This window comes from Phycodurus eques, chromosome 7, assembly GCF_024500275.1.
Source record: "Phycodurus eques isolate BA_2022a chromosome 7, UOR_Pequ_1.1, whole genome shotgun sequence".
NCBI lineage: Eukaryota > Metazoa > Chordata > Actinopteri > Syngnathiformes > Syngnathidae > Phycodurus > Phycodurus eques.
The window spans coordinates 20,590,664-20,618,064 of record NC_084531.1 but is presented as its reverse complement, the minus strand read 5'-3'; the positions used below and the strand labels follow the sequence as shown (position 1 = coordinate 20,618,064).

Here is a 27,401-nt window from a genome sequence, read left to right as displayed (position 1 = left end):
GCACTTCAAAGTTCAATACGAACCTCTTATTCATGACATGAAAAACTCTCCTATATTCCAAGTAGATGTAATTTTGCCAAAAATACGATATTTAACGAGATAACCGAGTCGTATTTGTGCCGATGAAATGACAGCCGTACCTAGTTCCTGCCTTCTTCACCCGGAAACAAACGTGCGACGCCAAAATAAAGATGAAATTGTCGTTTGTGAACAGAAACACGAGTAAATAATTTTTTGTTTTGGGTTTTTTAATATATAAAACAGACTTGTTTCGGGAGTATATATTAACAGCTGAGAAATTTGCCAATTGCTCTACTTGTTTAAGAGTAAAGTCCCCTAGGTTTATTAAATACCTTTCTTTTAATGTGAAATGATATTAAGTAGTAGTTCCTTTAGCTCTGTGTTACGATCCAATCGCTGTTTGCCAAATTTGCCAACAGAACCGACAGCAGTGTACGCGTATTTTGAAATGAAGAATGTTTTCAAGCACTTTACATAAAAAATGACAAATAGAAAATTAGCTGAAAAAGGTTAATATATTGTAATACTGTATCCTTGGATGTGGTCAAGGATGACACAGTCGCTGATGCATTTCAATTTATTACCACGAGCGGTAACAGAATGCACAGACATACTACAACTCACGCCCAAGCACTCCACATACTCCCTGACTTGAGTCGATATTGATGCTTAAATGTCCCCATTGATCTTTCATCTGAGATGTTCCATTGTTTCATCTCCTGCTAATGTCAACTGCCATTCAACAGGCCCATAACAGATTAAAGTTCTATCATCTTTCTTCAGGCCGTACTTGACATTCCTTCTACACATAAGAAATAATATATTCAGGAAGCAATGCCATTTTATTGCGCCACAAAAATACAATCATTTAGTGTTCCAGGCTTAAGAAATACTGTACTTTTGCTCCCAAGTGTCACATTCATGTTTCTTCTTAAAATATTTTCAATTCACATTTCTTATTTAGATTACATTTCTTAACATAACCAAATCAAAAGTTATATTCAAACATATCACACATTTATTGGAAGACGCATGTTACAAAATTTTTTTTTACAAGCCAACATGTTTAACTGTTAGGTGGTTTACTCTAACCAGAGTCAAATATTGACCAACCACCCTTGAGAAAATGCACTTTTTAAGTACAAATTCAAACAAATCCAACTATTGCTGTGAAACAGCATTATAACCAGAAACAAGTGTGAGGATGGAAAAAAAAAAGTGCCGTGTTGGCTCAACTTCTGCAACAGCCACCAACATTAGTCAAATTAAGTCTAAACAGGCCAAACATTTATTTCAGTTTACAAGGTCTAAGGCTGAAGGCTTATGAAAAGGAACAATGGGCACTGGTTCAGCAGATGCCTTGTTCTACTTCTGGACTTAATTCAAGTAGCAGCCCTTTCCTGTTGGTTAGTCCACTTTCATTCATCGTAGTGAAGTGAAGAAAGGAACTTATCCACATCCATGTCTTGGGGAAAGCAATTTATAATTGTTTTGCTTTGCTGTAGAAATCAAAACAAAGACTTAGAATTAGATGAGGAAAATGCAAAAAACAAACACACAAACAAACCCTTTTTCTTGATAAGTTCCACTGTTTCATCAAACTGCTATTAAAAAAAAACAAAAACTGAATATGCAACGTTTGCCTGTCAGTCAAAAGTTACTTTAATATGCCAAAATTAAATCACAAGACCATAGTAACTACCAAAACAGTAGTAGTGTCACCACGTGGTATGGTTAAATTTGTCTGACCGCTGGCAACAAAATCAAAACCATGTCCACAAACATACGAAAAAAGTGTATCCCTTGATCATGGCCTTTTAGTTCTTGTCTGTATTTTTTTGTGCTGTTTTTTTTTTTGGTGAAGCCATAATTCCTGACCCAAATACTGTTTTAATTAAGTCAGCATCTTGCCAATAACATTAAAAATCCTCTGATATGGTCTTGCACCACCTGTTTTGGTGACTTAGCAACCTAGATTTTTCTGTCATCGACCAAGCTTGAAAAGGCACGACTTAACTTTCAATTTGTAACGGAAAGACCAGCAATTTAAGAGGCCAGTGCAAAATGCTGTACAAGCATCACCAATTAATGTGATCTGTACAGCCATGAAAAAAAATAATAGTAACAACAGAAGTGCAAATATCTGGTCCTACCCGTTTTTTCTTTTTAGTGGGGGATTGTTTCAAAGACTTCTTAGGAGGAGGGCTGGCAGTGGATGGGGCCTGCTTGCGCTTCTTTGAATTCTTCAAGCTTATAGGAGACTTTTCGCCCGCTTCCTGACGTAAACTGTCCTTGAGTGGAGTGCCGGTCCTGGCAATGGCAGCACGCGACAGGATCATTAGCGTGTGAGCGGCCATATTGATGCTGTTTTCGCTCCCAGCTTCACTGACGGGGCTGCAGGTGGGTACATCTGGGGTGTTGTGGGGAAGAAGATTCTTAGGTGTTCCTTCCGCATCTTTACTCCTCTTCTGTTGCAGAGGAGTCCTTGGACTATTCATAGAGTATTCCTGGTTACCACCAGTCCCTGGGGTTCGAGGACCAGTAAGGTCTGGGCTGTTTAGTCCTAATCTCTTAGCAGGTCTGGGAGGAGACTTGAGCCCCTGAATGTTCTGCAGCATCTCAGTTCCCTGTATGCCCAAAGAGTTGGTCTTTGAGGGAATTTTGGCAGTTTTGGATTGGGAACTTGGTGTGTGTGTGACATCTGGAAGGGCTAAGTCTGCTGGTGCTGAGGAGAAAGGTGTGTGAGAGGACTGCTGCTGCTCTTGTGAGCAACACATCACTTTGTTTTCTTTGTCAGCTACCACATTTGGTTTGCGCTGAGTATGCATGTTCTTCTCTGTCTCTTCTTCAAACGGCTCTTTCCTACTGCTCTCACCTTTATCTTTAATGCTAACTGCTTTTAGCACAGAGTCGGACGACACCGACTTTGAGCTACCACAATCCTTCGCTTTGGCTCCATTACTTATCACATCCTTATTGTGAATGTTTCCCCCCGCTGTAGATTCAAATTTAGTTCCTGGTTCTGAGCTTTCTACAGACTCAGACTGAGACACATGGATCCTGCTCCCAATTGCAGTTTGAAGTTTTTGACTGCAGATGTTATTATCTTGTTTGCCAGAGTTCTTTTTTACTTGGTTTTGTTGTTGATGAGGAGAAGCAGACTTAACCAAAGTCCCACCAGCTTTGGGATCTGCTGAACACTTCACAGTCTCGACCTTCCGTTTAGGCTTATTGCCACTTAGGATAGCAGGCCTTGTAGCAGGCCTTGCAAAGGGGGCCGTGTGTGAACGACCTTTCTTAGTTTGTGTGACACTTTGTGAAGTTGATGTATTCGCAGCTGAAGAGGTGACAGATGCTGCTGGTTTAGAAGGTTGGTTGAACTTTGGTAGATGACTCAAAACGTAACATTCTCTTATGGTTGGAACTGGAATCCTTTGGTTCATGCTGCTGAATTGCTTTCTGCATGTCCTGTGTCACCTCATTGTGAATAATTCCTAAAAATCAAAGAAATTAAGTCAGAGAAATGAACACATTTATTTTTCACTTTTACAGTACCACCTTGGCTTAACTCTAGTCACCTCGTATTGGGGCGGTCAAAATAGTCCAGAGGGAAAATAAGAGCGAGTTGAGAGCAAATGCACTGCAACAGGGTACGACTATTTCTAGTCACAGTGTATTCTTGAATGTTATAATTAGGCTTTAGACAATCAGGATTTTTGGGGCCGTTCACCGGTCAGCAAGTTTAAAAGAAAACGATAACCGATCCGAGCAAATTTGTCTTTTAGTCTGATCTGGGCATTACGTGTTGTCTGTCTCAGCCGTGTTGTCTGTCCCACACCGCCGACTTAAAAAAAAAAAACTTTATTGGCCAGATATTTACAGTACTACGCCAAAAGACACACGACAAGGCTAAAAATAAACTCGCTTTTGGATTCAAATATACTGTGCACGATGGCGACGCAGAGTAAATGTCTTTTGCGGAGTCAATCAATGACCGGCGTATTATGACATTAAAGTCGATCAGGATAAAATGCTAAATATTGCCTGATACCGGCCAGGCCGATCAGATCGGTAAAGTCTAGTTATAATATGACAATGAGCTACCACCCGAGTTTCTAAGCATGCCATCCGATACTAAAGGGTGAACTAAAACACTGCAGGTAATAGGAATATTTAGCTAATGGAAAAGCCTCGACGAGAGCTGCGCTGACTCGGTACAATGCAATGTAAAAGTGGCATTAGACACAATGTTGAAATCTAAGCAGGTCCATAATAATTCTGAAATTAAAGTACTGTACATCCATAACCCAAAATCATGTATCTGGTTGGCACAGAGCACAGCAGCAACTTACCACCAGTTGTGGACTGTTTGACTGCAACTGTGGCAAGTTTGGGATCGACTGTTAAAGTCTGCTGCATTGGCACCGGGTTTGGTATTCCAACAAACTGTAAAGCAATACACCTAATCAGTACTCTATGATTATTCACAAAGCTCTCATGAGCAGAACAAATAGAAGTTGGAAAGTATGACATTGACATAACTTTAAAAATAGTTGTTTATTTTACCTGATTAGCCACCATCTGGACATTTCCGGTTGCATTCTGTCCCATAACAGACACAGGAAACATCATGGGCTTAATGGGTGATGGTAAGATGAGTGTTGACCCTGTGAAGAAATAAAATTGTTGTTTTTGTAGTAATGTCAGCAAGCTTAAAGCTGATAAAAATTACAAAACATAAGGATCGTGTCTTACCAGTAACAAAGCTTTGTACAGGTGTTGCTGTGGTAACACTATAATGGTTGTTTTTAGGCAAAAGTGGTGCTTTTGAGGAACCAGTAGGCACTTGTACCTGTCTTCCTGAAGTTTCTGCTGTCAGGGGTTCTGTCATGAGGAAATAGCTGGTAGTTCCTCCTTGGAGCGGAGGGTTAGCAGTGTCCAAGGGTAGTTGAATAATGTAGCTTTGCTGTGTTTGTGTCGTTGTTGGTAACGGATGAGATGGAACTACTGCTCCAGTTCTACTAGGCGAATTAGCTAGTGCATCTGAGCTTTGTAACCCACAAACTGCCAGTGCCGTTTCATCCAAGTTAGTGCCTCTTGGTGTTCCAGATCCTCTGGGGGACTTGGCAGGGGAGGAAAGGTAGATTGTGGGTACCTTTTCTGTAGAAATACTGGAAATTGCCTGACTCAAAGCTTTGTCACTTGCGGAATTCTCATCTGGGTTATCACTGATGATAATTTTCAAAGAAACTATGTTATTGGAATCCGTCACAGCTTTACTTGGGTTGGTATCATTGCTAGTCAAAGAACAAGATTCAGCAGCGCCTATCATGCCAGAGTTGGAGGATGTTGCAGAACTAAATGTGGATGAATCAAGCAAACCTTTATGAAATGTTCTGTTAGAGGAGGACAGACGGGAACAAGCTGTTACTGCATTTGTTGCAGTGGTGATAGCAACAGTGGAATCAGCAGAAGAAAATGAGGTAGGGAAAGACTGAGGTGTTGAGGTGAGATTCATCTGAGGCTGAGTTGTTCCAGCACTGGCTGCAACTGAAGAAAGAGAGGGGTTTCCACTCAAATGAACTTGTGCAGGAGACAAAGGTAAAGACTGATTACTCTGCGAGGATAGCAAATATATAGCAGATTGATCTGGAGATCCTTGTTCTTGTTTACTTTCCTTTTTATTGTCCACATTAACGACTGGTTCCGCTGTAGCAGTGTCTCTTGATAAAAGGACAGCTGCTGAGTCAATGAGGGGCATTGTGGTGGGTAAATTGTCCTTAGTGACACACTCCAGATTCCCGAGAGTGACTGTATTCTCTAAAATAGCTGAAGTATCCACTGTGTTGTCAATATCCACTGGTGATGCATCAACACTATTATTGAACAGTGAGGTTTTTTCCTTTCCATTTTCATCAGGAGGCTCCTCAACTGTAATCAGCAGTTTAGCAGAGCTGTTTTCCATCTGGGATGATCTGCTACTTGTCCCGAGTACAGTCTTCTTCAACAGTGAGTTTGATTTTCTGGTCTTGCGTTCTTGTACAACTTTGTTCTTCAATGTGACTGCTGTTAAATCTGATGTGTCTTGCAGTGTGGTACCTGTTAGATGACATAATTACTGAATGGTTCATATCAGTTTCTACCGGATGAATTTGAATCTCATCTCTGAATTTAGTTAAACAACTACCTGGATCATTGTTACTCTGAAGCTGCCCGACTGTAGATGGTGGTGGTTCGGCAGTATCACTCTGCCTTGTTGTATTGTCCATATCTATATCTCCTGGTTCTCCATCAGTTCGGGTTTTATCTGCAAATGAAAATTCACATTCATTAATCAAAAGAACCGTGTCATTTTTATTAATATTTCAACTACAGACGGTATAAAGATAATATAAGTAATAATAACTACAGTCAAAGAGGTCAAACAGGGCATGAAAGGCAGGGTCAGATTCTGTTTGCTCCAAAATGTCATGGATTGCATCATCACTCATATGTATTTCTCCCTGAATCAAAGGACACAAATAATCTGGTTAATATTTAATTGTGGAGAGGTATTATCATATTTTACAGTACTGTGTAAGGAATGTTTGTGATAAAAAAATAAATACAAATTAAGGACAGTTAAGAATGTAACCTGTAATCCGAGAATCTCATCAATTGACTGGTCGTCTTCTATTGAATTTGATGGGGCCTTTGGTGTTTGGGGAGTTGGTTCACTAAGGTTGAAAGCAAAAACAAGAAGAACATATTGTATGTACTTTAATGTGTCACACATTTAAGGGAAACATTACCTAGAAGACCACAGATAAAATCCAAAATAAATGCAACACTTACTTTGCAAGAATTTTGTTGATGTTTTCAGCAAGCTTTTCCTGTAACGATCTGTCCCCCAATATTTTGTCACGAGCATTTTGTATCACTAATTGCTGTGGACATACATATTTGGTGTGAAATTCCCAGTTGTACAACTATACATATCTATTTTATTAAAACTAAACAAAAAAAATCTACATATACTTACAGGAAAATTCTCATCCACTTCTTCCACAGGTTGTGCTTCAGCAGTGACATTATTGGCAGGCGTGCTGGACTTGCCAGGACCATTGGAGCCTCCCACAGCACCGCTCCTTTTCCTGGGCGTGTCCCTTAGGGCAGAAGACAAAAGGATGATTAACAGAACAGTACTGAATAAAAATACAACATGACAGTTTTAATATAGCAACACGAGTATCATCAGATGTGGATAGCAGAGAAAGAAACTGTAAACTTTTTGCATTTTATAATATTCCGATATAAATTACAGCTCAAACAGCTATATAATAACAGTTGTGTTTGTTTGTTTTTCCAGCCAACGTGTTGGTAATCTGTCTATGTGCAGATTTGAATAACAGCTCTCTTTACCATTTCCGTCGCCCTGGTGACATTGGCCCCGGATTTGGTCGCTGTTCTGAAACTATTATCTGTATAGGGGAATCTTCGGAAATAGACAACCATGATGAAACTTGTTTTTATTTTTTCACATCACAGACTATTCACATTATCACATTAACAGAAAATAAAATATATATACAGACGCTATGAGATACTTACTCTGTATATTCAGTGATCGGCTGACATCATGGAACTGCTGAGGTGTTGCATTGCCTGGAGGTGCTCTGATTTGTGGGGCACTGTAGCTCACGGGAGTGGAGTGACCGAGCATACTCTGTGAGCTGAGTGCAGGGCTGCCGATGAGGGTTGTTTCAGAGGAGCATACGAGACTGCTCGCTGAAGTCACGGTCAAAACCCGTTGTCCTGCCACGTTTGCCAGTCCAACACGTGAACGTGCTATAAAGTGAAAAGACTGTTTATATAATTACTGTTTAGTCTAGGTTTGGGGCCAAAATTTTACTAAATAATCTATCACGTCATTTCTTGTTCATCGCAGAACTCTTAACTAAAGGAAATTCCCTCATAAAAGCCCTACCGTTTGGAAACCAAAGTGCAATTTTTTGAAAAAAAAAATACTCCTCAATTCATACTTTAACTCAAACCGACATTACAAAAAAAGCATGTGTTTTGTGATGCCACCATGCAAAGAGGAACGTGTTACAATGACCACTGGTGATGGAACTTATGATGTAGTGGACCAGTGATAGTGATAAAAGTGGTAAAGCAACAATAAATCATCATTAATACAACAGGAACATTACAACAACACTACAAGTCAGCTATTCTTGTGAGTACTCTTTGCTTTTTTTTTTTTTTTTTACATTTGTATGATAGGAGCACTAAAAAGTACAAAGCTGGCTTGCTTTCAGAAGTCCCTTCTTCTCTTTCATCATGCATCAGTGTAAGTAGTTCCAATTTATTCAATGTTATCATCCATTTTCTGTACCGCTTATCCTCACTACGGTCGCGGGCGTGCTGAAACCTATTCCAGCTATCTTCGGGCGAGAGGCGGGGCACCAGTCAGCCACCGTTCCACCTTAATCTTTTCACACAGTGGTAAACTTATTTGTACATTGTATGAAAGTTAAGAACTTAAAACATAATTTGTGCAATTAACAGTAGTTCTGTTATATAATAAAAATTTTATGATGGCAAAGGTTTGATGCTGGAACACATTACATCCATTCATTTCTACAGGATCCTTTGGAAAAATGTCTTTAAGAATTGAAAAAAAAATCTGAGGTGGACTAGCATTGAAACAAATTGTGTTTGACCTTAAGGTTCCAATGTATATAGAAAGGTTCCAGACATTGCCAGTTTATTTTTTATTTACTCACCTCTCTGACTTGCTGAAACAGCTGGAGTACTCTGGAAGGACCTGAGATGATAAAGACTATGTTTATATCAATGTAATAACAAATTTGAGAAAGATAATATTACCAAAGAACATAAACCCCCATCCATGCATTTTCTTGTCTTGGGCAGGGCCATTTAGAATCTCCAGTGAACCTAACTAACACGTTTTTGGACGGTGGGAGGACTAGTGCATCACGAGTACAGAAAAAACATGCTTGCAACCTCTACACATAAAGTTAGGATCTGAACTCAGAACTGCATAGTGACAAGGCAGGATGATATCCCTTGGTAAAAAAACCAAAAAAAACAATTGAGTTACTTGATTTGTTTGAGTGTAAAATCCAGCTTTTTCCACAACGATGTCATTACAGCAGGCACTTCATGGCAAGTCTCTGTAAAAAGATTAAGCAAATTAAACCTGACACTTAAGATGGTTATGCAGTACTGTATAAAAAAACACTAAACGTGCTCAAATCACCTTTTGTTTTGGCAGCGATATACTCATTTAGGATGGTTGTTAGTCCCTTCCCAAAAACAGACTACGTGGAAGAGAAATAAGACATGGAGTGATCTATATCTAATTGAATTTTATATCATTTTCTGAACTATATCCGTGCAACTTACAAAAACACAGGCAGGGAGGGCTCCGTCTCCCATGGTGTGTTCTGCATATTCTTTCAGGTTTGGGCTCTCCTGAACGAATGCTTTGCTTGTAGCGAACAGACCTTCTTCCTGAAGATAGCCTGGTGATGGAAAACTGTATATTAACAATTGGATACGACGCCACACCCAAACACAAAATGGATTAGCTGAATTCAACATTACTTTAGTCTTGATAGCTGTATAAAGCCCAGCGGGCGCGAGAACGCTTTTGACAACGCTGTTTATAATTGTGTCGGCTAATGCTACAGCTACAACTTGTTAGCTCAATCTGAACAGACTTACCCAGAACAAGACGAGCGACGTCGGATGGCAGCAACATGGCTGCCAGCTGGTTGGCTCAAAGAATAAATATCCCTCAGTACTTTTACTTGAGCTACATGTCCACTGAAAAAGACGCTTTATAACGTCAAACTGACACTTCAAGTGTACTGTTGTTGTGAAGGTACCGTTCTCAAAAGGCGGGGAACTCGAGCACTTATAACCCGGAAGCCAACCGTCCTGGTAATTGAGGTTGTGGGAGTTATAGTTCGAAGTCGAATTTGTAGTTCCGAAATCTTAAAACAGCGACCTCAGTTGCATAACAATCCTTTCAATTTTTTTGACTGTGCTCGAATGGTATATACGCTGGAAACATGTGGCTTACCATTATTTCATCACGTATAAAGCTTAACATATATTAATGCTTCCTAGAATAAACGAAAACACGCTTGTTATTACCCGGAAGTCGTCAAGACCCGGAATTGGCTTCCCAGTGGCTCCAGGGGCGGGAATTTCCCGTTAGGTTTTCACGCATGTCAAGGTGGAAAAGTTGTGAACAGTAGAGCAGGCTCGTCTGGACAACCTCATATAACAACTGCATCATAATATGTGACGGCTCGTTGAAAAGTGTCACTGTAGCGAGGAAAGGTGAGTTGAGAGTATGAGTTAGCAATTTTATGGCCCGATTTAAGTTGATTTTGTGCTGTACAGGCAACACGTTTTAAAGACAAGGCCCAATATTTAATTGGCACTGTTTATGTCATATAGTTATGGAGGAAGGCGCCAACACCTACGAAGGCATTACCTGTAATGCATGCAGTGATTCCCAACCAGGGTGCCTTGCCACACTAGTGTGTCGTGACTTGTGAGAGATCTTCAGGGATCCAATTTCACTTATTGTCAGAGTATTATTCGTTACATATATATATTTGTTCCTCTATCTATGCGAGCGACATGCAGTGACAAGCAGAGCAATTAAAACCTCTTCCACTAGATGGCAGAAGGTACAATAAATCTGTGTATCAACCTGTTGCCATTTATTCAACAGAATTAAGTTGTGGCTTCCCGTGAGCACATAATAATAATATTGCACAATACTTATATAGCGGTATTAATGATACCGCACACATTATTCATTCACTCCAGTCACACCCTAGTATTAGCAACTTTAGTGATGGGTTGATTGATCAACTACTTAACTAAACATTTTCTACACAAACCTTTCAAACACAATGGCTCATTATACAATCCAGCCCTACCTGGTTCACTTGCATGCTTCATGGAAGCTTGATGTTAAAAACAAAATAGCCTAATTAAAAAAGTGATCACATGGAAACTGTAAAATATCTGTACACCTGTGTTTATTCTAAGTGTATTTGTGACTTCCTTTCCATGCCTCGATTTACTTAGGACAGTTCAGTCGAACAAATGTGACATTGAGCCTTCAGAAAAAAAAAAAAGAATCATTTAAACTATAGTTACTTTGAAAATTATTTTAATTCTGATGGATCAAGGGGAAACTGAGAGGAACAGGTTAAAACAAGGTAATGAAAACATACCTTATTTACTAATACTATTGGGAGGGATATGAGACCAAAATGGTCCCACATGGCGGAAACTTTTTTTTTTTTTTGGGCTCTGTATTAAAATGGATTGAAGGGCAGAATTGTGCTTCAAATGATCCGTGATTCTTTTGGCAGAGATGCATCCCCTAGACAGATGCGCTTCCTTATAAACACAGTTTGGCGAGGTGTCTTGCAGTGACGGGTACGAGAGAGAAAGTACAGTGGCTGCATCGGCTACTTGACTTTCTTAAAGTTATATGCTAGGGCTGCCCAATAAATAAATTTGAATCGTGATCGCGATTTTGGCTGCCACAATTAAATGAGCCAGATCATCTGCGATTTTTTTAATATTTAAAATGCCGGCAATGCTGCATATGAAAAGTGCTTCATTTGCAGCAGTGCTCGCAATCTAGTCATCCAGCCACTAGGGGGCGAATGTATGGTTAAGGCTTCATTAAGCCCCAGCATCGTGCTCCGGGGCCAACTTCAAAATAAAAGCTGTATATATTACTAAATTGGACATCAATGCCATTTTCAGAATTTACCCTCTCAGCTTGTTGAGGGAGAGGCAGCGTGTCGCAGTAAGACACTATGAATAATTGTTATGGCGGCTGCCTTGACTTCAACCTTTCGGCTGGCCTGACCACGATGAAACAAACGGTGGGAGTAAATAGAGTTTGTTTTGGAAATTAAATCAGGAATCAATCTTGTCTTTTGTAGTTTTAATAACATCTTTGCAAAGAGAGAGACATTCAAGAGAGGTTACAAGTCGCTTTGCGCCTCTGCCGTCTCTGAGACACATATGCGAAAGCAATGCCTAATTATACTGAAAAATGGGAGGGGAATGAGGGGAAAATACCTATTCACAAAGTTATCTTGTCTTTGAGAGAAAAGGGAGGTTGGTACAGTCACAGAGACAGTATGACGGAAAGTACTAAGAAACTATTTAGCTACGAGACAATTTAACCACTAGGCCACACAAGAACAAAGGACTATTAAAGTAATAATATCATCACACACAAAACTATGGGATATAATATATGGGATAATATAATAAAAGAGTGTATAGACTATATGTTTTCATTTTACCATGACAAATAAATAAAGAGGGAAATCACAACTGTCAAGTTCTTCTCAGTTTGTGACCATGCACGAGTGACCAATGGTCAAGCAGAGCAACGGAGACGTAGCCATCCTTGAAAAGTCACTGTATTGACGATGGGGATTTTCAAATGAAAAGTCGTGCTTACAGCCTAATGTTATTTGCGTTTTATGCCTGAACTGTATTTTCTTCCGTTAAGTTGCAATTCATGATGACACTTTGTAATAGCATATTTATTCAGTTAGCCCTTGGTAACGTCAGATTTTTTGGGGTACATTTATTTTTTAAAATTATCTATCATTCATCCTTTTCTAAAGATACATTTTGCACTGAAATTGCTGCATATTGTTTGTTGAAAAGTAGTGCAATAAAATCAAGCTTTTTCCCTAACGAGGTATAATTGTGATTACAATATTGATCAAAATAATTGTGATTAATATTTTGGCCATAATCGTGCAGCCCTATGATATGCACACTGGCACGGGGTTTTTCCCCATGAGCTTGGCACATGCACCAACGCGTTGGTGTTGCCGGACCCATCACTAGTGGTAAGCTCCTTATTTTGCCACAGCTGCCTTGCGGCAGTCTGACAAAAGCGTGGCTGCCATTCTGTGCCTACTGGCCCTCTGACCACCACCAAACATCCAACCACATTCATTCATGGGCAATGTGTCTTGCTCAGGGACACATCGACACCATGCGCTCGGGCTGGGATATGAACACTGTCCACTTGACCTCTGTGCCACGCCCATATCAGCTTTGAGTTCAATTAAACAGGCCCAGATTTTACACTGTAATTTTGTTTGGATCAATTTGTAAATTGAGACAAGATCCTCATTAGTTCAGTATTAATACTTTTCGTGACAGTTTTGTTTGGCGGTGTGCTGTGATATTTTGGGTAAAATGGGTGCATTGGCTCCGTAAAGTGTGGGAAACATTTACAGTATATCTACAAATGATTTGGCCTAAAACCTCATCTAAACATTCTCTCTTTGTAGGTAGACTCATCGGTTTAAGGTGTCATTGTTTACTTGAGACAATGAGTCTGGCTCTTTCTGATCTCTTGGTGTGCTGCAGGGGACTGGAAAATGACAAGGTTACAGAGAGGAAGGTACTGTAGTCACACCAGCATATTAACATGTTCATAGTACAGTATATTCCCCACTGCTGTATTTATGGTACAGGTCCACCTGAGATCCATTGTTTGTGTTCCTGCTTTATGCCTTCAGAAAGAAGCTGAACGCTTCAGACAGCTCATACGAGCTCCAGAGATTGTGCAAGAACTTGATCGTACCTCGGGGCCTAAAACCAAAGACTCCAAACATCTCACATGGGATGGTGTTTTCAGGTACTCTGCTTCTATAGTTTGTGTTTGAGCAAAGTTTATAATTGCATTTTGATACCCCAAGATGGTGGCAAAGTACTACTTTTGTCTAAATGAAGCCAGCGTCCTCAACACACTTCGGTGTAGTTCTTTGGCAACAAGATGCTACAAGATGGCACCAAAGTAATAACTTTTATAGGTTAAGCCTGAGTATGAAAACAGCAAATACTGTCGGTGGATTTACCACCACATTTAAGATTCCCCCCCCCCCCCTCCAAAAAAAAAGTTTACAAATACTGGTAGGTGACTTCGCAAATGCCAAACCATGAATATGCAGGGGCTCCTAGTAAATCTTTCCTAGTGACTTTGTAATTTAATCTTTTTAATTCTACACGCTACATAAGAATGCTGTCTTTAATGTTTTATGGCTGTATTTTTGTTATTTAGAACATGATTTATGTATATAAATTGTAGCTGTTGCTAGTATTTGCTCAAACTACTGTAATTTCTCATGTGTAATATACATTTTCTTCCCTAAAAAATCCATCAAAAATCAGTGTGTATCATACATCCACCCATTCATCCATTTTCTGTACCGCATTATCCTCACAAGGGTTGCGGGCGTGCTGGAGCCTATCCCAGCTATCTTTGGGCGAGAGTCCACCTTGAACTGGTTGGCAGCCAACCACATGGCACATGCATTATACATCGGTATAAGGAAAATAAAAAAATGTCACATTGAAGAGACGTATACCGGTATCTAGAGGCTGTGAAAAAGGTGTACTTTCATTCCAATATGATATGTAATGTCTAATGTTACAAATGTATATATAATACGGTACATTTCAGCTGCTCCTCCAAGAATCATGACATCCTTGCGGGCGCCGCCATATTGATATCTTTAAACGGTCTGGTCTGTTTCAGGAGTGCGCTATTTCATATCATATCATATCATATCTTGCTCGCGCGTCCGTTTGACGGCATCGGATTAAGCATCTTAGTTTACTAGACCATTAATTATGTTAACCCACCACAGTACTTTCATTCCAATATGATATGTAATGTCTATTTTTGAAAATGTACATATAATATTGATACATTTTTGCTGCTCACCGAGAATCATGACGGCCTTGCGGGCACCACCATATTGATATCTGAAAACTGTTGCTACCACGTCCGTTTGACCGATGGCATCGGATTTATTTACTTTACTAGACGGCAGATTTATTTCTTGTATCGCCACTTCATGGTGCACATCTCCCAAGTTAAAAAATGTAGAGGAAAAGGGCAAGTTACTCTGCTGCTTATAAGAAGACAAAGATAACTTTTGGCATCAGAAAGGAACCGGGAAGCACCTCGACAGTTCGACACAAAACAAAGCTAATGTGAGATTATAGAGAAAACCCAATCAAAAGGTCCTAACCGGTAAGACAGTGCAGTAATTTCAAAGTAATTTCAGCCATTAAAGTGTTACACTTACTGTATCATTGAGCATTGATTTGAGCCAATCATCGTCTTTGTTCTATGGTAATATGAGAACTCGAGTAGAAATGCATGGTGAGGAAGCGACACAAACGTCAGCGCATCCACTCAGAGCTCTATGAAAAACTTAATAAAATACGGATAATACTCTATGTTTTGAGCATGAACACCAGCAAATCCATGGTGTGTAATATCCATAGGTAAAAAGGAATTCCTAATTTTGGGGGTCGATTTTGGGGGTGCGTCTTACACTCGAGAGTGTGTTACAGGGCACTTGTAAGCGCAGGTACAATGTTTGTCTGAGAGCACACAGTATTATTATACCATGGTCTTGGCGAATACTCGATTCTAATTGGCTCAGAAAATTTCATCGGTGTACATGATCAGTTGATCATGTACAGGCAAATCAGTCGCCTTTTGGCGAAATTTGCCATTTTGAACTCAAAATAGGCCATTTCTGTGAATCGTACAGATTCGATGAGTTTTTCTGTGTGTGTGTGTCATAGACTGTTTGGTACTCCTTCAGCGCAGGCAGCAAGATTCATTCCACACATCCACCATCCACACACAGATGTAATATTTTAAATTAGTGAATATTACTCCGCGGTGGACTAATATGCTGACGCATCGGCCTGAGGTTCTGCCTCTGTGGTCGGGGCAGGCTTTGGTTAAATCAAAGGAGTTGACGAGACTAGAAAAAAAACTTCCGCCGCTTCTGCTGTTAAGAAGTAACGGTACTTTATCTAAATGTCGGTCGGTAGCACACATTATTAGATTTTTTTTTTAACGAAAAGTCTTGAAATTAGGGTCTGGAAAAAGTATGGAATTTTAAAATCTCAAATGTGTAGGAACCCTGTTATTATGCATGAGAAATTACGGTAGTTGTATTATGTTATCTGCCAGTATTTGACTGCACGTTCTGTAATTTCTGCTATCTAAGGTTTCTACAGCGCTACCTCCAACGGGAGACTGAAACCATGAAATCGAGTAAATCCAACGTCACGGCCACAACGCTGGCCATCCGCCAGAAGAAGATGGCTGAAATGAGCAGTTTAATTAAATTTTTCGTACGCTACGCAAACAAACGTAAAGGCCTTGTGTTTGCAAGACGTTACTGTAAATTTCTGTTCACTGTGTGTCAGGTATTACAGTGTCATTTCTTTTGCTACTCAGGTGGGCCTCGGCTAAAGTGTAGTGTGCTATTGAAGCACATCATTGAGGTTCTTCAGAATCCATACAGCTGTTCAGCCTACGGCAAAGACTACAGCACCCTCCTCCTAAAGGAAATCCTGTCTGTTCGCAAGTACTGGTGTGACATCACCCCACAGCAATGGCACAGTCAGTAGAAAAATGAATGGGAACTAAACAGGTTTTATTTATTTTGAAAATTGTCAGCAGGAATTTATTGATGGTAATGATCAATGTACTATATGTTTTATGTTTGTTGCAGGTCTTTTGGATGTGTACAGCGGCTTGTTCAACTCCTCATCCAAATTCATTAACCGTGTTCTTGTAAGTCGTGTCATCAACGCGGTGATCCAGGGCTGCTGCGTGCAGACTGATGGATTCAACAGAACACTCTTTAGCTTCTTCTCCAAGGCATTGCTCAATGCAAGGTGAATAACTTCACACCCCTCTGAATCTACTGTAATAGGTATCCGCTTTTTTTTTTGGAAAGTTTTGTTCTGTATTACCTGAAATTGATCATTGGGTGCATACTCCACTTGAACAAACGCTGCACCTCAAATAGACACACACCTCCTTTTCTTTCATTTAATTAAAAAAAATAACAGGGGATCTGTAATTGGTTTGTGGGTTTTGGCAATGACCAATTATGAGGAAATATGGTACAGTCCATAACACTTTCTTTTCTCCTATTATCATCAGGCATGAGAAACATTTGACTGTTTTAGAGCATGTCATCTCAGCACTTAACACCTTCTTGAAAGCTGTTGCAATGAACTGTCGGATGAGGGTGTGTCGACTGGGGGAGGAACTACTACCATCAATATTGTATGTTTGGGCCGACATGAGGCCCAGTGCTGCTCTCAAAGAGGAGATTGTGGAGTTCTTTAACTTGCAGATCTGCATCCACCATCCTAAAGGAGCAAAGACCCAGGAAACAGGTTATTAAATTTAGTCATTTATGAAGATTTGTAGCGGTACTCTACATCTGCATGTTGTCACCAGAAAATGGTTTAAACTGTTTCCTCGGTTGTTGGTATTTGGAACGTTTTCATTTCGTATTGGAAATCGGTTGTCTCTTGTGGTGTAGGAAGAAAATATTCAACACAAAAGTCATCTTTCCTTTATCGTGTGCAATATAATCTTGTGTATCTTTTTTTGGGGGGTGTAAGTACAGTACATGAAATGTAAATGCAAAATTGTTTTACTTTTAGGTGCTCATGCTGAAGACTGGGCTAGTTGGCGAGGTTTGCTATACAGCCTATACGAAGCATTAGTAAAAGAAATCAGTCATATTGGTAGCAGAGGAAAGTACGTCACTGGCACGAGACGCATCGCGGTCAAAGACAACATCATCAAGCTCACAGCTGATATTTGTCACCAGGTAAGAACGATCATGTCTGCTATTGGATGAATTCAATTGAGCTTTACATCTTGGCAAATCATGTATTTACAAAGTTACGTATTTTTGTGTTTTCTGCATCTTGTAGCTTTTCAGTGCGGACAGAGACTCGCAGATCTCCGAGGTAACGCAGGCCTCCGTCAGATCCTCCCCAATGGGTCGTTCCCACTGTGCAACACCAAGCAAGCGACGACGAATTGACCTCAGTTGGGAGGTTCTTTTGGACCGCCTGCAGCCTCATTGTAGTGACTTTGATATCATCCCATGGTATGAAATGTACAACATGTTTTACTGTGTGAAAGATTTATTGAGAGAGAAGAAAACTTTCATTTGACTCTCAGGCTGCAGGTCACTGAAGCACTCATATCGAAGTACCCGTCTATGGTACCCAGCCAAGCGATTGTCCCACTGCTGTCAGTGTTGCACCAGCTCTTAGCCGAACACCGGAAAGGAGAAAGGGGGCCGTACGTGCTGCGCTGTTTACGAGGGGTAGCCCGATGTCAAGCCCATTTGCCAGAAAGTATCAGAGTTCACAAGCCAGAGATGGACAGACTATGGAGTCGGGTGTGGCCTCTGTCACTGCGGGGTGTGAGCTCACCCCAGTTAGAAGCTGTCAGCCTTGACCTGTTGGTTTCCATTGTCCACGCCGGATTAGTCAATATGGATAGAGAGTTCTGGAAGCTCTTCTCAGGATCAGCATGTAATCCGTCCCAGTGAGTCACTGTTTTTTTCATCCTGAAACATGATCCATCCATCCATTTTCTATACTGCTATCCTAACTCAGGGTGAGAGTGTAAAATTGTAATGTCATGATCACAGCATCCATTGGCTGCCGCAGCTCAAGTTTGTATGTAAGTAAACGACTGTTGTTTTCTGACAGCCGTTAGTTTGTCCATTGGTGAATAATATACATACTGTAAAGTATACGGGAAGAATGGTTCAAGTGTCCTGTCCCATTTAGTCATCTCTCTCACTTAACCCTGAACAAATCACCAGTCAATCACAGAAGTGACAAATCGTAGGGCTGCACGATGTAGCTATTGTTTGGGGATCGTGATCGCGATGAGCTCATGCTCAATAGTCACATTGCAACGTCCTGCAATGTCGGAGGCAAAAGAACTCCGGTACCCAACATGCACTCTGCACCTCATTCCACGAAAAACAAGCATACTGTGAATAGTTTGACAGATAGCAAAATATTCTCCAAATAAGAGGCCAACATTCTTGCTTCATTGTCACTCCCAGTTGTAGTTTACTGTAAAACTCTCACGTAAAACAAATAAATAAGATAATAATGTCCGCTACCTAAGTGCTAGCGTACAGTGGTGAGAAAAGCATCGCCAGTGTTACGGTAAATAATTTAGAAACCTTCAACAACACACGAAGCAGCGTCATAATTTAATGGACAGTATTGCTATTCATATTGCAACAAACGATTGCAACAGATTACACTTCGGGAGAGGAAGGGGTGGAGCGCTACGGCTACATTGAGGGGATGAATTTAAGGTGCACACAACAATGCGCATTGTTTAAACTAATGTAGTCAAACACAGAAATACTAATGCATATTATGTTAAAGTGTGAAAAATAACCGATCGATTAAAAACAAATGAATAGTGGTAGGAATCTGCTAATAAATATACAAAATAATGGCATCAAATGAAAAGCATTTACGGTAACCTCTTCTGGACTCTAACATGCTCAATACTACAGCGCATTCAAATAGAGGTAAAGTCTTCTGTGTCCTATTGAGCATAGTTTATTTATTATAGTGTATTATTGTAATATTGTTATTAAATATATTTATTGAAGTCCAAACAATACAAAGAATATTGTTAATCACTCAGACACTTCTCTGTTTTTCTTTTGAATAGCTCTTGACTGTGTTTTTTTCTAGGAGTGCTGTGATTTGTCTGGCCCAGGCCCTTCTGAAGTGTCCAGTCCCTAAGGACCATCTTGGGGTCCCTGATGGATCAGGATCACCTAACCTGAAGGAAATCCTTATAGGCTGGTTGTTGATGACAGATCAGAGCGACGAGATGGAGGATAGCTCCAGACCTCATCCCATCATTTGCAGGTTGCATTTTTTTCATAGTCTCGCTCGCTTTTATGGTTCAGACCTCTCAGGTTTTTGCTCTATTTTGGTTTTCCACAGTGATTTTTCGAGCAATCTAATTGCAAACATGTTGGTCTCCTTGACCTTGAAAGACACCAGGGCTGGCTTGAATTTCCTTCTGGGTTATGAGGGAGTTGAAAGGTGAGAAGAAACATCCTCTGGCACTACAAGAGTGGAAAAAAACATAGCATTGAAGCATTTCACTTTCAATTATTCTTTTTTTTTTAGTGCTTTTTTTCAAGAGTCGTCATCGCTCAATGCTAATGATGACTTGGAGGAGATTGAGAAATTGTACTTGCAGTTCAGCTTTAACACACATTTGGCACAAAGCAGAGGATCTGACAATAAGTTTAAGGTGACATCAACAGATGGGCACTTCATAGCCATCTCCAGCCTCAGAAAGAAGTTGGATCAGTCTCTTCTTTGTGTTGCTGACAACCTTCTTAACTGCTACTTTCCTGATGTGAGTTTCAAAACTGCGCTTATGTTTGTATGCAATCGTCATGTTAAGATTTACACTGATTGACCTTCCACAGAGTCAGTCCACCCCTGCGGAGTGTCTGTTGCGCTGTGTTAGCCTGCTGTCAGGTGTTCTAGCAGGTTACGTCTCCATAGGCTGTTTGACTGAGGATGAGGCAGGGCACTCCCAGCTCTTCACTAAAGCTAAGGTGAACATTCAAAGAATTTATTATTTAAGTTTTCATTTCATCTAGTTTTGTGTCCTTAATTAAAGTATGTCTTGTTTGAAGACCCTGGCCCAGGAGTTAAGTGGATTTGTTTCTAGTGTGAAAGTGAAGATGAGTGAAGAATTAACCATGACCACACTGAGGTCTGTCATGAGGCTGTGCACTCTTTATGCCATAACAAACAAGGTGATTTTTTTTCCTTTTTTTTTTTTTGACAGTTTTATTGCTACATTTCAATAATCACAATCCAACTTGTTTTTTCTCTTCTTTTCTATAGGATGACATTTGTACCGTCTCTTCTCATCTTTTCCTAATGACTCTCCCAGCAAGTCTTGTCAGCGAGCTGGCAGAGATTTACAAAATTATGGTAAAAGACACCCTTCCTTTTACGTAAAGTGCTTAGTATAGAGTTGTATACGACATTCATTTAATAAGGATTCCCACATCTTCAGCTTAGCAGTGTTTCTCCAAGAGCAACAGTTGTGGATGAAGATGAACCTACAGATAATGACTTGGAAATGACCAGAACTCAGCACGGAGAAGACGATCCTCTATTTGATGATGAGGAGTCCCACAGTGGGACCCAGAGACCCAGGGGAGGAGACAGCAGTGAAGCGTCAAATGGACCAGGTAAGAGGGAATCTCTTAACTCCACAGTTAGGTATATTAATTGTAGAATATTTTTTTTATTCCACCCAGCTTCATTAGCCCTCTGTATTCTTTCTTAAGCTTCTTGAAATAACATTTACAGGGTCACAGTCAAAAACTAATTTATTTCACACAACAGAAAGTTGCCAAAATTTCCTAGTTAGACAATGGGAATATTAACTGTGAATTAATCAATTTAATTCTTATGTGCTCATTTTAAAGGGGTAGGGGTAGGTAATCTCTGCATGTTTTGAACTCCTGTTTCTAAATTGCTTCAAGATATATTTAATCCACACAATCAGCAGAGTTCTTCAGAATCAGAATCATCTTTATTTGCCAAGTATGTCCAAAATACACACAAGGAATTTGTCTCCGGTAGTTGGAGCCGCTCTAGTACGACAACAGACAGTCAACTGACAGAGAATACTTTTGAGACATAAAGACATTGACAAAAAATAGCAAACAATAAAGGGTTGCTCGTTATCTGGTAATACCGGTACATTATTATTATTTTTTCGACAATTGTGCAAAAAGATGCAGAGTCCTCTAGCACTTAGAGCAGTGCTAGAGGACGATCAGTTAATAAAATAATTGATCAATATGCCTGTCCCTATTTTATACCAATACTATAATACACCAGTTGAAATAAGTTTAAAACACCCAAACCAATATTCCACTGTGTCCTTTCTATAGGTGCAAAAAGCCTGTTAGCTGACGAGCATTTGGTCCCCCAGGATCTTGCTCTCCTTGCAATCTTGGAGTTCTTGTGTGAGTGCAGCTCGGTGCAGTCATTCCGTGGCCTACTTTTTAAACCCCAGGAAGTGAGACGCAGACTCTTGCAGCTGGTGGAGCAGACTGACCCAAGCAAAGCCCTGCATGTCAACACGGTAGGTATCATAAGGCTGTGAACATTGTACCGTAAATGTTGGTGAACACAAGCAGTTGGGGAAAAAAAGGGTTTCTGTTCTCCTTGCAGTATCTTGTCCTGTTGAAGAAGCTTCCTGCTGAGGACTCCCTCACTCCAGAGGAGTTTGACTCTCTGCTCCGTCCATTGGCGTAGGGAAATCTTTACCTGCTTTGTTGTTTTTAGTTTATTTGTAAAACATGACAAATCTAATACCATAATTTATCATGTATTTTACCTTATGCTATCTTCACAGGGACCTGTGTTTTCTGTACCGTCAGGATCAGGAGATCTGTGTTGCACTTCTTATGGCTTTATTGCCCTCCATCAGGAGTTTGGGGAAAACCCATTACATGCAATTGGAGATGAAACATGTACAGGGTTCCCTACTACAAGTGGTGTCAGGGTTCTGGTCTGTACCATTGTGAATTTTTGATGGACAGCTGATGTCTCTGTATGTGAAACACACAAGGTTCATCAAGTGTTCTGTTTTAGTTACCTGAGTCAAACGGGGAAATGCGCAGCCACTGTCCGAGCTGCTTTAGTGCGATGTCTGGTTGCGTTACTAGAGGTAAGACTTCAGAATGTATGACACTTTTGCACATGATTACGATCCTTACGAGTCAGTGGTAGATGATATACTGTAAGACAATTAATTCATCCTATCTGTTTAACTATAAGGGAAAAATATTGCTACCACTAAGGTTCTTTATTATCTTAAGATAGAAATTATCCCTTGTGCACTATGCCAGGCTGACCCGTGTTGCAGGTGGACCATACTGAGTATCAGGGAGCCTGAAAGAGAGGAAGACCGTCCAGTGTCTGTCATCCTTCCATCTCTCCTTGCAGATTCCCATCACCAAGTCCGCATGCTTGTGGCCATGTCATTGGAAAGGTCTGTTAAAGCTAGCTCTCTGTACTCACGATGTAGTGAGGTATAATAATATTGCAATCGAGCTATCCAGTCCTTTTCATTGTGCTGCTTTGTATCCAGATTGTTTCTGGACAAGAGACCGGAACATAGAGACAGGAAAAAGATGTTGTCACACCAACAAGTAGCTTTTGAGAACATTTACTTGAAAGCTCAGGAGGGCATGAGACCTGTGGTATTATACTTCATTGTTTCTATCACCCCTTGTTTGTTGTGTTTTATTTTACAATAATTTATTGATATCATCATTATTTTATATTATTTTTTTAATATGTGTAAATATATATATTAGTTTACCATAATTTATTGATATCATCAAATGCAGAGAGGCAATTCAACTGATGACATGCAGGACGAGATGTTCAACCGTAAGGCCACTTTGCTGAAGAGTTTGTCAGTTGTGCTGTGTTCTAGTCCAGTCTGTGAGAAGCAGACCCTGTTTGCCCTCTTCCAGTCCTACAAGGAAAGCAATGTAGAGGAGCACCTTATTAAGAAGGTAAAATACCAAGTACCACCAATGTTTTGTTTGTTATATTCATCTGCAACTCTTGCACTATATAGATGGACAGCTAAACCTCAAGAAGCTAATGAGAGCCAATTATAGTACTTAAATGTATACCTCTTTGACAGTAGACATAAAAAGATATTTAGAGCTCTAGCATCTCATTATATTGCGCTGGTATAATTTAGGCTGTGGCCAGTGAGTGTACAATACAAAAATGTGTCAAATGGCTTTCCTTTACAGCAATCTTGCTTTTGTCACAGATGTTGTGCAGTGTGTCCGGAGCACTCGGCTACGACAAGATGAAAACCTTTGTCAGCTCCCACCTGTACTACTTGATCGCTGAGTGGCTCTCCCAGAGACAGTCTGACGACAGCTACACACTTGAGTCTTTCCCTTTCATCTTCCTTGACCATGACACGGTCAAAGAGTTCTATAGGTTAGAAAATAAAAAATTGCCTTGTAGTATTAACAGGCATTTCTTTAACATCCTTTTGTCTGTGTGCAGCTCCTCCTACCAGGTGCTCATCCCACACCTTGTCTTCCTGGATGACTTTGAACAAGTGAAGTCCATTGGTCGGTATCTTGAGAGGAACTGGAGAGAGCTTCTGGCTGATTGTTTCCCCAAGATCATGGTCAACATCCTGCCATACGTTGCGCTGTCTGGCCAGGAGAAACAGGTGGCACAACAGAGGGAGAAGGCCCACCGCGTGTATGACCTCCTCAAAGATGCAAACTGTTTGGGCAAACAGGTAAAGCTGAATTAATAGTCTTGGGCGAAAATTAAATCTAAATCTTACATTGGACTTCTTGTGCCAGTAAGTTTTCACATTGTGATATGCTATATTTTCCCCCTCAAATTTGCCACAGCAAATTGACAGCCTGATCCACCGTAACCTACCAGAGATTGTTGTCGAACTGCTAATGAGTCTCAATGAAGGGAGTGCAGCTGAAGAGGATAGAGGAGACTTAAAACGCTTTATAGGGTAAGGATGTCGATTGTTGTTGTTGATTGTTTTTCCCATTTAATTTCACATCATCCAAAGTTAAATGGTAAAAAGTTAGGATTTCAACCAAAATCTTCAGAAAAATATGCACAAAAACTCAGGGGTCAAACCATCATCATGTGTGGGCTCAAGACTCAGCTCGCAGCACAGGCAATAATCCTCCAACGACTTGTTTTCCACTGCATCATCCAAGATTAGTAGCCATAAAAAATTTGTTTAGTACGTTTTCTCATACAGCACTGTCATTAGAGCTGCCAAATGTTACGGAATGTCTGAAATCACTGAACGTTGACTCATTATGGCCGTAGCATTGATTGTTCCAAATATTGGGGGGAAAAAAACAAAAACTGCGTCTGACATTACCGACGCGTCCACATTGAACAGCTGCTTGGTGCACGCTATTTTATGACACCCCCGGCTGCCCAGCTGCGGAGGCCAAAGTTGTCCCTGCGTCCGGTGTCAACTCACTGTAAGTCAGTGGTCATCGCCTCCTTTGGAGCAAATAAGCTCCACTTCTTCTCCATTTGCATCGTTTCAGCAACAATTGTGGATATAGGAAATATAAATCCATGTATGCTATAATAGCATGCAAGAGACGACATATACAAGATGTACATTGCACAAAATAGAAACCAAAGCTATTGTCTATAAATTAACTATCCAATTCAATCTATCAGCAATGTTATTTGTTTGTTTGAAAATTAGAGTGCTGAGTTTTAATTGTGCCATTCGAGATCGGATTATTCTGCTTTAATAGACTTGCTTTTTTTTGTTACCAGTGTTGAAAGCAGAATTGGCAAAATGCGACTTAATACATAAAGATAGGTATTTTTGATGATGGAATGTTGAAATCTCATACTGGTACTTTGATTCCGGCGACAACCATGTTCACCATTACAAGGTTGATGTAATAAAAACATTAAAATGACAAATATCGGTGCCATAATATATTAACGATTATGACTGTCGCAAGGTAATGTTCTTGACAAAATTTTTAAATTATGGAAATTCAGACAAATTTGCACAAATTGTTCTGGAAGTGGGCGGCACGGTGGACGACTGGTTAGAGCGTCAGCCTCACAGTTCTGAGGACCCGGGTTCAATCCACGGCCCCGCCTCTGTGAAGTTTGCATGTTCTCCCCGTGCCTGCGTGGGTTTTCTCCGGGCACTCCGGTTTCCTCCCACATCCCAAAAACATGCATTAATTGGAGACTCTAAATTGCCCGTAGGCATGACTGTTAGTGCGAATAGTTGTTTGTTTCTATGTGCCCTGCGATTGGCTGGCAACCAGTTCAGGGTGTACCCCGCCTCCTGCCCGATGACAGCTGGGATAGGCTCCAGCACGCCCGCGACCCGAGTGAGGAGAAGCGGCTCAGAAAATGGATGGATGTTCTGGAAGTGAATTTTTATGTTGGCAGCTTTGTGTTAGTTTTTATGATGACGAGAGTTTGACTCAGAAGCTGCTTATTTTTTTTTTCAAAGGTTGACCAGGGTCCCGATAGTAATTTGTTTAGACCTCCAGGTACACTATACTTAATTATTCAGTAACTAGTTCATTTTATCATTTGAAATAAATGAGTTGCATTCTGGAACATAATATTGTTAGCTTAAACAGCCCTTGCTTAAAACAGGCCAATGTTAATGTCTTCTTAGGGAATTGGATCCTGTCCCGAACCCGCCGTTCTTCAGCTCTCATGTCATCAAAGCTACGCTGGACTATCTGAGCAAATGCCACAGTGCAAATCACAAGTCACTGGTGGCCATTCTGTCAAAAACTCCGGTAAGATGTTCCCTTCTGATTATAACACTACGTAGCTTGTTTATCGTACTTACTGTACTTTGCTAAGCTGTCCATTTTGTTCCAATATTCCTTAGATATCTATTCAGAGGATACTACTGGCATTGTGTGAAAAGGCAGCTGCGACGACCAACCGTTATGAACGCCATCGCATCCTCCTAATGTATCACCTCTTTGTTAACCTGCTACTCAGGGAGGTGAAAGACGGTCTTGGAGGAGCCTGGGCCTTTATCCTCAGGGACATCATCTACACACTCATTCACCATATCAACAGCTGGCTAGTGCACGAAGACACACACAGGTTAATTGATAGTATTACACATGTTGCACATACACTCACACTCTTTCACAATCTAATATCTGGTACAAGTGCCCAAAAATGGCATAAACGAAATACAGTCGTTCAACAAAATGTTTATATTTGTATTATTCCATTCACAGACCAGTTCAATGTGATGAGGTCTCCATCCGAAGCTTGTCCCTGTGCTGTGACCTTTTGACTGCCGTATGTCAGGCTGCATTGCAGTTCTGTGATGATGCTCTTGACTGCCACGTACACATCATCGTTGGTACTCTCACAGCACAAGTGACCAACCAGTCAGCCATCTCGCAGCAGGTTGAGTTTTCATAAAAGTTCTTACCCATTAGTCAGTTGTTAGATTTTTGCATAAGAATCCCACAGGTGCTTTAGAATATTTGAATAACACCGTATACATTATTTTTATCCCTTCTCTGGGCCTCTAGGTGCTCGGTCTATTGCAGTTTCTTGTGATAGAAAATCAACACAAACTGAAGGGAGCCATTTGCAAGTTGGAGCCATTTCCTGACCTCCCTGTATTCCAAGAGCTGCGTTATGTCCAGAATAATCTCAAATACAATTCTGGGGCCTTCACATTGAGACAGGTAACCGTTTTCTTAGATTCTTTATGGTCTCACAGCAGTAATATGATTATTTTGTATTTACCTGCTGGAATGGCTGCCCATACTAACTAACTGTCTCTGTAATCTGTTTTACTGCCA

The 27,401-nt window shown here is 40.4% G+C and overlaps 2 protein-coding genes across 13 annotated transcripts in view; one reads left to right on the top strand and one right to left on the bottom strand.

Annotated features, from left to right (window-relative positions):
* Positions 1-844: 844 nt before the first annotated feature.
* On the bottom strand, positions 845-9,938 carry npat (nuclear protein, ataxia-telangiectasia locus). The gene is given in 18 exon segments (XM_061682213.1): positions 845-1,520; positions 2,175-3,399; positions 3,401-3,515; positions 4,374-4,467; positions 4,588-4,688; positions 4,777-6,120; positions 6,209-6,328; positions 6,431-6,524; positions 6,656-6,737; positions 6,856-6,947; positions 7,043-7,166; positions 7,423-7,495; positions 7,612-7,848; positions 8,790-8,830; positions 9,128-9,200; positions 9,287-9,347; positions 9,433-9,551; positions 9,754-9,938. Coding segments are annotated over 18 exon segments (4,113 nt in total). The 5' UTR covers positions 9,791-9,938; the 3' UTR covers positions 845-1,439.
* A 308-nt stretch (positions 9,939-10,246) lies between these two features.
* atm (ATM serine/threonine kinase) overlaps positions 10,247-27,401 on the top strand; it is a 35,653-nt gene continuing 18,498 nt past the window's right edge. For 6 of the 12 annotated variants that reach the window (XM_061681279.1, XM_061681275.1, XM_061681280.1 and 3 more), the window contains exons 1-31: positions 10,247-10,377; positions 13,395-13,507; positions 13,626-13,744; positions 16,143-16,288; positions 16,376-16,540; positions 16,653-16,818; positions 17,090-17,328; positions 17,602-17,771; positions 17,878-18,056; positions 18,131-18,502; positions 19,687-19,866; positions 19,945-20,046; positions 20,134-20,368; positions 20,442-20,573; positions 20,655-20,777; positions 20,869-20,958; positions 21,044-21,221; positions 21,933-22,126; positions 22,216-22,295; positions 22,400-22,555; positions 22,639-22,714; positions 22,896-23,038; positions 23,138-23,249; positions 23,400-23,570; positions 23,840-24,015; positions 24,085-24,328; positions 24,447-24,562; positions 26,237-26,363; positions 26,459-26,682; positions 26,823-26,997; positions 27,126-27,284. In XM_061681279.1, the coding sequence (XP_061537263.1) occupies positions 13,436-13,507; positions 13,626-13,744; positions 16,143-16,288; positions 16,376-16,540; positions 16,653-16,818; positions 17,090-17,328; positions 17,602-17,771; positions 17,878-18,056; positions 18,131-18,502; positions 19,687-19,866; positions 19,945-20,046; positions 20,134-20,368; positions 20,442-20,573; positions 20,655-20,777; positions 20,869-20,958; positions 21,044-21,221; positions 21,933-22,126; positions 22,216-22,295; positions 22,400-22,555; positions 22,639-22,714; positions 22,896-23,038; positions 23,138-23,249; positions 23,400-23,570; positions 23,840-24,015; positions 24,085-24,328; positions 24,447-24,562; positions 26,237-26,363; positions 26,459-26,682; positions 26,823-26,997; positions 27,126-27,284 (4,821 nt within the window). In that variant the 5' untranslated portion in view covers positions 10,247-10,377; positions 13,395-13,435. Of the gene's footprint in view, positions 10,378-11,856; positions 11,955-13,394; positions 13,508-13,625; positions 13,745-16,142; positions 16,289-16,375; positions 16,572-16,652; positions 16,819-17,089; positions 17,329-17,601; positions 17,772-17,877; positions 18,057-18,130; positions 18,503-19,686; positions 19,867-19,944; positions 20,047-20,133; positions 20,369-20,441; positions 20,574-20,654; positions 20,778-20,868; positions 20,959-21,043; positions 21,222-21,932; positions 22,127-22,215; positions 22,296-22,399; positions 22,556-22,638; positions 22,715-22,895; positions 23,039-23,137; positions 23,250-23,399; positions 23,571-23,839; positions 24,016-24,084; positions 24,329-24,446; positions 24,563-26,236; positions 26,364-26,458; positions 26,683-26,822; positions 26,998-27,125; positions 27,285-27,401 lie in introns of those variants that run through there. The other 6 variants (XM_061681278.1, XM_061681276.1, XM_061681284.1 and 3 more) reach the window with 6 other exon arrangements.